The sequence below is a fragment of the Sorghum bicolor genome, chromosome 9 (assembly GCF_000003195.3).
Source record: "Sorghum bicolor cultivar BTx623 chromosome 9, Sorghum_bicolor_NCBIv3, whole genome shotgun sequence".
Classification (NCBI taxonomy): domain Eukaryota; kingdom Viridiplantae; phylum Streptophyta; class Magnoliopsida; order Poales; family Poaceae; genus Sorghum; species Sorghum bicolor.
The window spans coordinates 14,285,137-14,298,298 of record NC_012878.2 but is presented as its reverse complement, the minus strand read 5'-3'; the positions used below and the strand labels follow the sequence as shown (position 1 = coordinate 14,298,298).

The following is a 13,162-nucleotide window of genomic DNA, read 5'->3' as shown; positions in this document are numbered from 1 at the left end:
CTATATGAGCCGCACCATCAGAGGTGGCTCGGCCCACAAGATGAAGACGTGCGGCGCACGACTGGTCGGCGTGCACCGCAAGGCTACAAGATTTTGTACCAAATAGGATACTTTGCTTGTAACTCTGTCCCTTCAGGATATATAAGGAGGGGCAGGGGTCCCCTAGAGGACAAGTCATACAGATCATATTCTCTCAACATAAATCAATACAACCAGACGCAGGACGTAGGTATTACGCCAACTCGGCGGCCGAACCTGGATAAAAAGCTTGTCCGTGTCTTGCGTCACCATCGAGTTCGTAGTTTGCGCACCGTCTACCGATAAACTACTACCGTGGGTATACCCCAAGGTAGACTGCCGACTAGCTTTCGTCGACAGTCTAAGAAAATGTGCACAGTCTTGTTTGTGATGTTATGGCACTCAAGGTCCAGCTTGGTGGGACAAAGTTGTCGCGTGTTGAGCCGAAGCAAGATCTGGACACTAAGAAATTTTAGATTATTGTCGATTCTGCTACTTTAGTACCTCTAATTGTAGGGTTTCTAGGTGTTGTGGTTGGTGTCATTGTTGTTGTAATGTGGAAGTAAAAATTTTAGAGATCCGATGTCCTTGGTGTTTCTCATGTATGTGCAATCAACTTGTTTGTTTGCCTCTAAACAGCATGTGCAATGTGAAACATAGTATGTGATATATTGAGATCATTGACAACATTTGAGGTTGAGTCAAAAAATAAAAAAACAACATTCTAATATGAATATGATCAGAGCATAATTCAACACATTTACCACAAACAATTTAAAACAACATTCTAATATCATTGACAGCTAGCACAAGTAGTTCAGCTAGGAAAATATTACAAGTTCAACTGTGTGCTCAGACACAAGTTCAGAAAGTGCACAAGCAACTACAAATTCAGAAAGTGCTTAGGCTACTACAAGTTCAAAAAAGTGCACAGGCTACATCATAGCCATGTCGACCATCATATATTACAAGTTGAGAAGTTCACAGTCACCCAACTTGTATTACAAGCAACAAACTGACAGGCCCCAATAAGTGTGTTTTCCTTAAGACAATAAATCCTTGAGGCTTCGAACCACTTTTGGTCGTGGAGCACTTGCATCTTTATTTTGCTTCTTCTTCAATGGGGTCTTCTTCTTCTTAGGAGTCTTCTTCTTCTTAGGTGTCTTCTTCTTTGCTGGCTTCTTGCATGGCCCACCAGCATCACCTTCATCTTGCCTCTTCCTGTTAAAACAAAACGACAAATAGTTAGAAGTCATGAATATGAAAAAATACTACTAAATGAAATGGTGGTGGCGCTGACCTTTCTTTGATTTAGCGGTCTCACCATCTTCACCTACCATCTCTAGCTTGCATGTCTTGGAGAAGTGACCAAATCCTCTGCATCTTTTGCACCTTACTTTCTTCTTGCTAGCTTATTTCTCTAGACAAACCCTTATCCTTTGGGTCTTTGGCCTGCCTGCTCCTCTACCAAGCAAAGGTGGATGCACTTTGAACCCAAGCTAAAAATTAGGCCACCGTGTTCTATCTGGCATAGGCTCAATTCTTCATTCATATACAACTTTGAATCTAGCAATAGAGTAATATTCATGCATATAATCTGCAATTTTGATGCCTTTGTTCAAAAGTATCTAGGCCAACGCATGCTTGCATGGCTTCCTATTAATCTGCCATTCCCTGCAGCTGCACTTGTGATTCTTCAGGTCCACTATGCATCTTTTATGGTTATTCCAATCATCAATTATAGTCACCTCTACAAAGTCTGGATCACTTACTGCAACCTTGACAACTTTAAGATTTTTGCTAATCAGGTTCAATTCCTTGATAACACTAGGTAGTATGCCTTCTTGCCACTACTCTGCTATCTTCTTTCTAAGGTACCTTTTCACCATTATTAACTCCCTCAGTCTATCCACAAGCGCATGTATATGAAGTCCCTTGAACTGCTTAATCTGAGCATTGAAACTTTTAGAAACATTATTTCTCAAGTAGTCACACTTGCTCTCCTCTAAGAAGCCACACCTATACCATATTCTGCCATGCTATTGGTCAAAATACTCAATTGCATCTGGAGCAAATTCATAGATTTTGTTCATATGCCACCTGAACAGCCATTCTGTGTAGCTCCTTTCAGCATGGTATAGGTGGTCAGTGAAGACATCACCTGAGTAGTGTTTCATGAAGTTTCGATACATGTGTCTCATGCACTCTCTGTTCTCCACCTATGGGAAGACACCCCCCACAACTTTCTCTAATCCTTTATAATCATCTAAACATAACACTAAACCTGGAGGGTCTCCTATGGCTATGTCCAAATTTTCTAGAATCCACTTGTGCCCATCGACCCTAGTAGCTGAAGCCAACTATCTAGTATATTTTCCATGCAGACAAGATGCATCTACACAAATGAATGGTCTACAACCTGCTAAGAAGCCATCGATGCATGGCTTCAAAGCAACAAATACTCTCTTGAACCTTTTATTTTTACCAACATTCTCTAACTCTATTTGTACTCTACTTCCAAGAGATTTAAGTTCAATCTATGCAACCCAGTTGAAAAGGAGTTGAAAGCTTTCCTCGTACTTACCATGAATCTGGTTTAGAGCTTGCTATTAATCTGACTAGGCTTTTGAGTACTTTAGCTTTATGCCAAAATCACCCTCCAACTTGTCTTTAGCATCCTTAGGTCCCTTAGTTGGGTTCTTCTTAATCCAATCCCCAAGTGTATCTGCACACCAACCCTAGGTAGCCATTTTGCCTTCTCTAAGCTTGGTGGTAGGACAATTGTGCTCTGCAGGTAGCACTTTGATCTAAAAAAAGACATTACAAAGACTCAGTCACACAAATTAGCATGTACAAGGCATAATAAGATTGATGTAAACTTACTTGTATAGTTTTCTTATCAAAATGGTAGAAGCATGTACGTGCCAAGGGCAGTTGGTGGCTGCACACCTCACAATGAATCTTGACTTGTCTGTTCGGACCCTAGGTGCAAACTCAAAACCCTTGACGATAGCAAAATGCCTTATGGCTTTCCCGAATGATATGATATCAGGAAATAGCTCTTCTGATTTGTTGGACTCAAAGGATCATGCAGAACATGAACATCAAGAGGGTCATCATCAGCAACCTCTGCCTCATGAACAATAGGAACAACATTATCATCATTATCAAAATCTGAACCAAATGCATTTTTAGATGCTTGTGCATTGTCTATAGATGCCTGTGCATTGTCATCAACTCCCTATGTATTCCTAGTTGCATGTGCAGTTGGCACTGGAATATACATAACTTCATCGTCCACTCCAACATATACTTCACCATTATCAAACATATCACGCTCTTTATCTACATCTACAGTACCTGCCTCTATATTGTCATTAGCAGCAACATTGGATTTGGTGGTAGGCTCAACTACAACACTAGTTGGCTCAGAAGGCATGTTAGCATCAAGGTTGCCTAACTCTACATCAGGAGGAACCACACAAAGAGGCTCTAGTGCATCAAATTCAGCATTTGAACAAGTTGCCTTATCAAACACACCAACAACAACCTGACACCTCCTCTCCTCCTTGTACATTTCAAACATATCAAGCACCTAAATCTCATTAGCTAACCTAACATTGTCATGTAGTCTTTTGTCATAGAACCACATTGTAGGTATCTGAGCATAAGATAAATTCAACTCCTTGCACAGACTACTCAGCAGCAACTCAAGCGTTAAACTCCCAAACTGGACATCCCACTTAAAAAAGATCCCATCGTGTACAATTTCCTCCCATCAGAGCCATTGGAAATGAAACCTTCGACTTGAACCTCTATCTCAAACCTAACGTAGATGAAAATGTAAATATGCAGAATGACATACAACTACACCAACAACTAGATAGAACACATATCCTAACACTATGAGTGGACAAAATGACAACAATTGTGCAAGAATGATACCTAGTCTCGTTGTCCTCCATTATTGGCGCCACCAATTGTTGCGGAACACCAGCTGGGGTTATGGGGCATCCATCGCCTTCGGTGTAGATGCGGCCACCTGTGAAATCCGTAGCCGCCAACACCTACTTGCTTGCCCTGCCACCTTCTCTGGTTATCTCGTAGCCTTCAGTCGCCGCAAGCCGCCAAATCGTTGAGCTAGGGTTCGACGAGGGGATGGGGAATGGGGACAGGAGAAAGAGAGATGAGTTCGATGCAGCACAGCTAACAGAGGAGGCCGATACATCACGAGCGTTTGCATCCTTGTATACCTACGGTGCTGACAGTAGACCCTCATATGGCGCAGGTATAGAAAATGACACGATTCAAGGATGCTGGAAATTATAATGGCGTTTGTCAGAATAGACGATTTATAATGGCGTTTCTCAAAAGTTCAAAAATTGTAATGGCCTCTTTCCAAAAAAAAAACTATTAAATATAGATAAAAAATAACTGATTACACAGTTTATCTATAATTTACGAGATGAATCTTTTAAGCCTAGTTAGTTCATGATTACTAAATACAAACGATAGTGGTACAATATCCCAACCTAAAATTTTTCACCAACTTTCTATTTTTTTCAAAATGGACACGGTAGCACTTTCGTTTGTATTTGACAAATATTATCTGATCATGGATTAACTAGGCTCAAAAGATTTGTCTCACAAATTACAGATAAACTGTGCAATTAGTTATTATTTTTATCTATATTTAATACTCTATGCATGCACCGCAAGATTCGATGTGATGGGGAATCTGAAATTTTTTGCAAAATTTTTTAGAACTAAACAAGGCCTTTTAGTTCCCAAAAAATTTTGCAATTTTTTTTAGATTTCTCGTCACATTGAATCCTGCGCACATGCATGAAGCACTAAATATAGATAAAAAAATAACTAATTTCATAATTTGCCTATAATTTACGAGACAAATATTTTTAAATCTAGTTAGTTGGAGATAATATATGTTAAATACAAATAAAAATATCATAGTGTCTATTTTTTAAAAAAATAAATTAAACAAGGGCCTTGTTTAGTTCTGAAAAGTGAAAAAATTTCGGTACTGTAGCACTTTCGTTTGTTTGTGACAAATATTATCCAATCATCGACCAACTAGGATCAAAAGATTCGTCTCGTGATTTACAGCTAAACTATGTAATTAGTTTTTGTTTTCGTCTATATTTAATGTTTCGTACATGTGCCATAAGATTCGATGTGACGGAAAATCTTAAAAACTTTTTAGTTTTCTGGGTGAACTAAACAAGGCCAAGGTCTCTCAAGAAGTCAATCCGTCTGTTCTCACGTACTCTTTAGTTCCTAAAAAATTTTGCAAAATTTTTTAGATTCTCCGTCACATCGAATCTTTAGACGCATGCATGGAGTATTAAATATAGATAAAAATAAAAACTAATTGCACAATTTGGTCGAAATTGATGAGACGAATCTTTTGAGCCTAGTTAGTCCATGATTGGATATTTTTTGTCAAATACAAACGAAAGTGCTATAATGTCGATTTTACAAAATTTTTTAGAACTAAACAAGCCCTAAAGTGCTACAGTATCGATTTTATAAAATTTTTTGGAACTAAACCAGGCCTAAAACTAGTACACGGCGTTATAATGGCATTAATAGATCCCACACGTTCCAATGGGAGCGACCTCATTGATGGCCAGGCGCTGCCGATGCGTTGCTGCAGACTTGCAGGCGTGCAGTCTCCCCAGAAGGTGGTCGGACTGGGACAGCGTCCGGGGGGCCCAGTGACAGTGAGAGCTCCATTCCCAGGGGAGGCGGGCGTTCCCCGGTTGCCATCACCCGCACTGCCGCGGCTGCTCCCCGACCCCGACCGCGTCGCCATCCGCACAGCCAGGCATGCCGGGCGCTCCCCGCGCTCGCTTTCCGCCCCGACGTCCCAGCGCCCAGCACGCGTCGCGTCACCGACAGGTGGTCCCAGGAAATGCAGGCCCCGCACGTCATCGACACCGTGAGAGGTTCGGTGCGGGAGGAGGCAGGTGGACGCCGGGCCCGCGCGGCGCATTATTTCTCGGCGGTGGGCCCCGCGGAGTTAGGGACGGGAGTGGGGGGTGTCTCCCCACCCGCAGCCACACTCCACTTCACCGCCGGGCCCCACACGGCGCGCACGGCTGGTCACTTCCCCCCCGCCTCGCTCGCCTCTCACGGCAGGTGGGAGGCCGCGTGTACGTACCCACGGCTGACACACGGGCCTCGCCTCTCGCTGTGACCCGCCTGTCAGTGACACCGTGCGGCAGCGCGTGTCTGGAGCAGCGGTCTCACACCTCGTTCCGGCCGGGTCCGTCTCGCGTGTGGGGACCGGATGGTGGTGGTAGTGGTGGTGGGCCCGCTGGATTGCGGGGGGTGCGTTGCATCCATGCTCCATCATTATGTCCTAAGCCCACCTTAGGGCCCACGATCATAATTTCATTTCTACCCCCCACTCCCTTTTATCGTTCATTATTTCTTTTTTGACTGGAAAAGACAAAAAATGATGAGGTTCTTAGGTTTGCACAACACAAAATTCTGTGGAGTCTGGACACTGTGCATGCTGGCTAGCATGGCTGTGGATCTCAATCCAATTCCCAAGCAACTGGGGCCCAGCTGCTTGCTACTTGTTTTGTTTCTGATTTGTTTCAATTTTTTTAATAAAATCTGGACCATTTGGTGCTTTCTTTCTACTGTAGTTTGTTGGAGTAATTTGGGACTTGTTCAGTGCAAGATAGGGACTAGATTTTAACGTACACTGAGATTATAGTTATTCATTTCTACTCTCTCTATTCTAAATTATAAGTTATTTTAAGAATCTTAAAGAGTTAAAGTATTTTAAGTTTACTAAATTTATATGATAAAATAATAACTATTATGATACCAACTAAGTATCATTAGATTTTTTTTCTTAATTATATTTCTATAGTATATTCATTTTATGTTAGAAATCTTAGTATTTCTCTATATAATTTTGATCAAACTTGAAAATGCTTTGACTCTCTAAGATTTTTAGAATGACTTATAATTTGGAATGGAGGTAGTAATTGCTAAACCATATTTTGCAGGCTACTACTAATCAAAGAGAGACAAGATCCTGGAAGATCCAAATCCGCACCAAACAGTTCTGGATTCCCATCCATTTTGCACTTTAAAAGATATATAAACCGCATAAATTTCACGTGGGAATGAAAATAAAATTATTGCTTCTCCATGGTGGCCAACAGATGATTCACCACTGGTACAAGAGACAGATCGATGCTGGCCATTTGCAGCTGCCATCAGCCCATCAGCAGTCGGGAGTCAAAGCTTGTGCAGCAATGCTCATTTTTGCCCCTCTTCTGATACCAGACCTGACATTCTCAAAAAAGTGTTACTCACTTTTGTGGCTTTGTGCAATTGTGCCTCTACTCAAGAAAATACTGTTTCCTGACAGACTCAACCCACCGAATTTTACAGAATTGTTCCCAACAGTTTTTCGAAAATTCTACAAGGCGTCAACAGAATGACAGAAAGGCACGCATCTGTATTCGCAGGGGACGCATCTGTAGGTATGCAATATGCATGAGAGCAGTAGCACGCAACAGAAATGATGTACACCTGCAAGACTGACATTTACCCAGGTTAGTAGTAATCACGGTAATTATGCGATAAAATAAGCACGGACATGTCTCCAGAAAGGTGAAAGCGAAAGCAGTGAAGTAGTCTAAAAAGCTTTCACCTTTGCTGGGCAGTAATCTGGAGACAAGGAAACATGTGGGTGGGATGGGCAAACCGCCGCATACAGGAGCATAAAAGAACCGCAAAGGCATTAAACTAGCCCCTAATGCGCGGCTTTATCGGTTAAGAAAGGGATCAAACAAAGGTTTACAATAACCAGACCGACATGGTGGAGTTGCAGGACCACCAGGAAGGGAACAAAGGACTCCAGAGCCTACAAGGTACAGGATGCTGCTGTATAAACTACATGGACAAAACAACAGGATATCAGTGTTGGGACAACCATACCATACGATCCAGGATTGCTACATAGGCTGCCAATCTGCAAGAATTATAAACCCTATCTGTCCCTCTCAGCCGATGCGCTCCACAGGCGCTGTTGTCGAATAAATTCATAAATTGGGATGCGACATCATTCAAGCTATAAGAGATAAACAAGTGCAGATGAAGGCTCATTTGGGTTAGTGAAAGATGCCTTTTCAGCTGAAACATGAACAGAATCAGAATTTTAAGTGTCTTCATTGGAACAAATAGGCAGTGCTCCACATGCACACCAACTAACAGACACCAGTAAGGAGAAAAAGGCACCACAAAAGGAGAAGAGTGGAGCATAACTTCTAATGGGGCAGCCAAATAAAGCCTGATTCCAAGGGATCATAAGGAATTGCCATCTCTCTTGAAATCATGATATTATATGCAACCTGAATGATGGTTCAGATGGAAGCCTTTTTTTAAAATGACACTCTGGAGTTAGATCATAGACAACCATCATGACCTTCAGCAGATAAATAACTCAATACCCTGTATGCCCCACCAGCAATTAGGCATCAAAGCCGGTAAAAAAAGGAATCAAAGTTTCCACAAAGAAACTTTTGCACAGAGGATCACTTTCAAAACAAGTTGCTTCATCAGATTTCAACACCATCAAGATGAATGAACCAGAACATGAACACAGATGAACCATACATTTCCAAGCTTCATTGAACATTTATATAGAGGAACAACAAACAGTTCATGGCCACTATTTTGCAAACTAGGTAGGAGTGCTCAATCATAGTAGCAGCACGCAATGTACCAAACCATTTACACGAATAACACTCGTACGAAGGCTTAACAACAATCAAATAGTGTTTTGTCCATAGACGATATTGCAAAACTAACATGACAGACGTGGAGTTCTTTACTTGCGTGACAGCAAACCATGTAGTACAGACCATAAGGCAGAATTTTCTTCTTAAAACTGTTAGACTTTTTTGGTTTTCATAAAGATCCCTACAGCCATTGGATCTCCCTCTTGCTCTGGACTGTAGGAAGCAACCATTCTAGTTGCGGTTCTTGGACTTATCAGCTGCCCTTGGAGCTGCAAAAGGGAAAAAAAAAAACCAAGAGATGCATATTATTCAGGGAAGTCAAAGTAATAAATGGTGCCAAACCTATTAGATTAACTCTGAAGTTGAATTAGAATACCCTGTTAGCAAGTGACAACTATGATTAAAATATTCCAATTTCAACATTTTACTATAAATTTGACACCTATAGTATATAATTGATACATGATTTTTATGTGGGCTCCAAACTGACAATGACATACATGGTTGTAGTGTTGATAACAGTACTAATCGGGAAGCTAGGCATCCCTCTCGTGGAGGGAGCATATTTTTAAAATTTCTTTCAGAATCTAAATTTTTATATTTTAACTATTCGGCAGTAGTTATTTACAAGAAGGTGAAAGAAAACATTAATTAAATGTTCTTCTTGCTAAATTCAACTGACATGTTTTTTTGGAAATGCAAAATGCAACTGATAATGTCTAGTTCATCCCACACTTCTGATTTCGAACCTACATTTGATTGCTATGTACAAGATGGCAAATGAACCCAAGAGAACTATCACCACAGATGCAGGGACCATGAATTATGTCCCCTTTGTAAGGAAGTCCTACCAAAAAATGTATCATGTACAGCCAACAACACAACCTACTTGGATCATCATATCATTTACCATCCCATCAAATCCACCAACCAACTAAGACAATATGATTAGCACGACAATACTCTAAACAGAATAGGAGTACAAACTTACCAAGTCCAATTGCATCTGATCCTTTCATGATCCTGAGCCTGCGGCAAGAGTCAGCGAACATCCTACAATTGGAGTAAAGAAAATGTGACGGCTAAATATGTATTTAGTCGAGAAAATGAGCCACAAAATCAAATCGGTGTTTGATTTAGTTCCATTTCCATTATTTTAAGTAAGATCAGTGTACTTACTCCCATGGTACATCGCCGACAAGCATCCAATCTCCATCCTTGTCCTCATAAGTCAAAACATATTCACCATCCTTGCGGTACTCAGATAAGCCATCCTTGCCTGATACCCATACTAACCTGTAAGACCAATAAAAGGAAAACAGAAGAGAACCTCTTCTTGTACTAAAATTTCTACATAAGAGACTTGGACCTTATTTTCATTTCCATGATCCTAAGAAAGTGGTGAAAACTAATGAGATATTAAATATATAAATACAGGATCATAGATCTCCAAATTTCAGAAATATATTGGGGATGTCACTCTCATAGTGATTAGTAGCTTTCTGGAATAATACTCAAGACTCGAAGATATCCTCGAATAATCATACACATGGAGCCAAAATTTATTTTTCCTTACAGGAAATAATATCTTTCTAAGAAAGACATGATAAGGATGCAATAACTGAACAATCACCAGGGTATTTGTTTAGCAAGAAATAAAAAGTTCACCAAAGAAAAAAAAAAGGTATGCCAGATTGTTTGTAATCTTACAATTACTCAAAAATAACGGTAAGTTGAAGCTATTGCTTATCCTAGGAATCAAGTATGATGCTTTTTAAAGGTTTCTTGATGTACTTCTAACAGCATCCACATCAAAATGGAACACAATTACATACTGACGCGCCATCCGAAGAGGGAGAGTAACCCGAGACATCTCACCAGTACTGAAGCCACTGAACATCTTCTCAAGCGCAGTAGACAGGTCCTTGTAGTTCTTGTAAGTCTTGAGGTCAATCTTCCTCAGGTACGGCGCGCCATCCATGCTGACCTTGACGTACAGGAATCCCTGGCCCTGCTTGGCCTCAGTATCCTCCTTGCTACCCTTCAGCTGGGTGGTAGCCATCGTGTTCTTGCGGTAGCTGCGGATTGGTGGCCATCCCACCACCTGAGCTCTGCACAACACACCTGAGCTCAATAATCTTTACAACCATGGAACAAAGAGGTAGATCAGGAGATGCTCTACCAGTGACAAAATAAAGAAACGAATTTTGGCGAATTTCGGGATGGAAGTCACAGAATTTAAGCAAGGTAATGCCAAATCAAAATGTTATGAACAAAATACAACGAAAACAAAGCAGGGAGAGCAGAGAAAAGATTGTCTCAAAAAAAGGAAAGCAGAGAAAAGATGAGAGAAGGGCTTGAGCAAGCAAGAAAAGTGAAAAAAAGGCAAGCTGAAGATAAATTGAAGGGCGCATTTTGGAAAGTAGAAAATTTGGAGGAAAAGTGGGAATTTAAAAGAACATCACAAAGCTGCAACTTTAGTTTCCCTCCTCTAGGCATCAAGACAAACCGAAATTCCCACTCAAAGAAGAGTAAAAACAAATCGAAAATACCAAGCCAAGAGAGATCCCCTAACATACAATTCAGCCCCTTTTCAATTCCGCCTACCCTTTTGTTTCCCTGAAAGCACAGAATTCCTAAAGATAATTTTCTGTTACAGAACCTGCAAATGTCATGAACTCCAAAAACTCAGCAAGATTTCCCAAACAGCAAAAAAGGGGGCAACAATCACAATTTCCAAACCACTAGTGGCCACAGTGCCAAGAACCATGGAGAAACGCCAGATGAACGCGCTCGCAAAGCCCAAAGCTTTCCCTTTTACGTTTGAGGCAGAAAAACCCCAAGATCCACTTCCACACTCCACCTACTTTGCGGCCGGCTGCGGCGTCGCTGCAACCTTCTTGTCGTCGTCCTCCTCTTCCGCCACCTTCTTTCCCTTCCCGGCAGCGGCAGCGGGAGATGGCGGGGGCGCCTCGTCAGAAAACCCGCGCTTGGCGCCCTTGGCCGGGAGCAGCTCCAGGGTGGTAGCGGTGGCAGCCGCGACACGGCGGTCCGGCGACCCGGACCCTGGCAGACCGAGGCGGAGCTCGGTACCCTTCAGGTCGTCGTCGGCATCGGCGGCGGCGGCGGCGGCGGCCGGCTGCGGCGAGAGGCCTATGTAGTCGAGCTCGAGTGGGGGCGACATGGGGAGCAGCAGGACATGAACCGGAGGGTGGGGGAGGTGAGGAGTGGCTGTTTGTGTGTGTGTGGGTAGCCGGTAGGGGGAGAGTGGGAGCCTGGGAGTGGAACGGAAGGGGAAAGACCGAAGAGTGGGAGTGGGAGCCGGAGGGAAGAGTGGTTTTGTTTGAGAGGTGAACAGGTGAAGCTTCCCTGGGTGCCGTCGAGCTGGCTTGGTTAATTTGCTACACTTTGCTTAGGGAGTTGTTTGCGAAAATTTTTGACTTTGCCTATCGCAATACTTTCATTTGATAATTATTGTTTAATTATTAATTAACTATACTTAAAATATTTATCTCGTAAATTATAGACAAACTGTGTAATTAGTTTTTATTTTCGTCTATATTTAATGTTTCATGTATGCGTCCAAAGATTCGACATAACATAGAATCTTGAAAAATTTTAGTAACTTTTTTTAGATAATAGGTTCCCCTGCTTTATTATCATTATTGACACCGTTTTTGGACACGTATCTTTGGACGTATCTGGGAGATAATGAGATATAGATCGGCAAACGAAAGAATGGTAACTGGTTATTAGAGGAGTTGCCGATGGGTTAGGATGCCGATGACTAAACAGTCGAATGTGGCCAAGTCCAGGGATGATGGTTAATCTATGCCGATGGCCGATATTGATGGTTGCCAATGCCGATGAAGGCTAGTTTGCCGATGATAGCAGAAAGGGGCGTGGGACTTGCCGAGAAAAGGATGACGGTGCACTGACCGCCTAGGACGAATAAATTAATGTTTTGCATAGTTGTTAGAGTTTGTTTTATATGAAGACTTCGTCTAGTTTGGAATTAGAATCCTAGTCGTGTCTGGTTGTAACTCTTTTGGACAGGGTATAAATGTAGACCCCATAGCAATGTAAAATACAACAATCAATCAAACACAAGTTTTTACATCTATTCTAGCATCTACTTTTTCGACGACTTCGTCAACTCACATATTTTCTTTTTACTTACGAGTTCTTAGGAATTCATCGAGTCAACCTCAACGAGTTCTCAAGTTCCGCGTGAATACCTCTTGGCCGTGGTATCCGGGCGTATCGCTGTTGTCGGGACCAAAGTATTCGAGTTATCACCTTTGTCGATTGTAAGGTCAAATCGGCTGGCACGCCTTAACATTAAATCGGGTATTAGC

General features: G+C 41.9%; 1 protein-coding gene and 2 long non-coding RNA genes across 3 annotated transcripts; all 3 read right to left on the bottom strand.

Annotated features, from left to right (window-relative positions):
• On the bottom strand, positions 851-2,128 carry LOC110430603. The gene is made up of 2 exons (XR_002447969.1): positions 1,319-2,128; positions 851-1,239 (listed from the first exon to the last, which is right to left on the bottom strand). It is a non-coding gene; the product is annotated as an uncharacterized LOC110430603 (long non-coding RNA).
• On the bottom strand, positions 2,216-4,246 carry LOC8058277. The gene is made up of 3 exons (XR_002447970.1): positions 3,964-4,246; positions 2,902-3,147; positions 2,216-2,825 (listed from the first exon to the last, which is right to left on the bottom strand). It is a non-coding gene; the product is annotated as an uncharacterized LOC8058277 (long non-coding RNA).
• LOC110430071 (auxin-responsive protein IAA17-like) lies at positions 8,660-12,170 on the bottom strand. The gene is made up of 5 exons (XM_021446995.1): positions 11,672-12,170; positions 10,683-10,915; positions 9,984-10,083; positions 9,796-9,857; positions 8,660-9,073 (listed from the first exon to the last, which is right to left on the bottom strand). Exons 1-5 carry the CDS (start codon positions 11,986-11,988, stop codon positions 9,036-9,038), a joined length of 750 nt encoding a protein of 249 aa, XP_021302670.1. The 5' UTR covers positions 11,989-12,170; the 3' UTR covers positions 8,660-9,035.

Bases quoted from the DNA above. Each gene is read 5' to 3' on its own strand.
- LOC110430071 (XM_021446995.1), bottom strand. From the start codon at position 11,988: ATGTCGCCCCCACTCGAGCTCGACTACATAGGCCTCTCGCCGCAGCCG. The intron at 10,084-10,682 runs GTGAGATGTCTC...TATGGGTATCAG, and splicing joins GTTCAGTGGCTTCAGTACTG to GCAAGGATGGCTTATCTGAG. The intron at 9,074-9,795 runs GTAAGTTTGTAC...TCCCTTTTGCAG, and splicing joins ATCAGATGCAATTGGACTTG to CTCCAAGGGCAGCTGATAAG.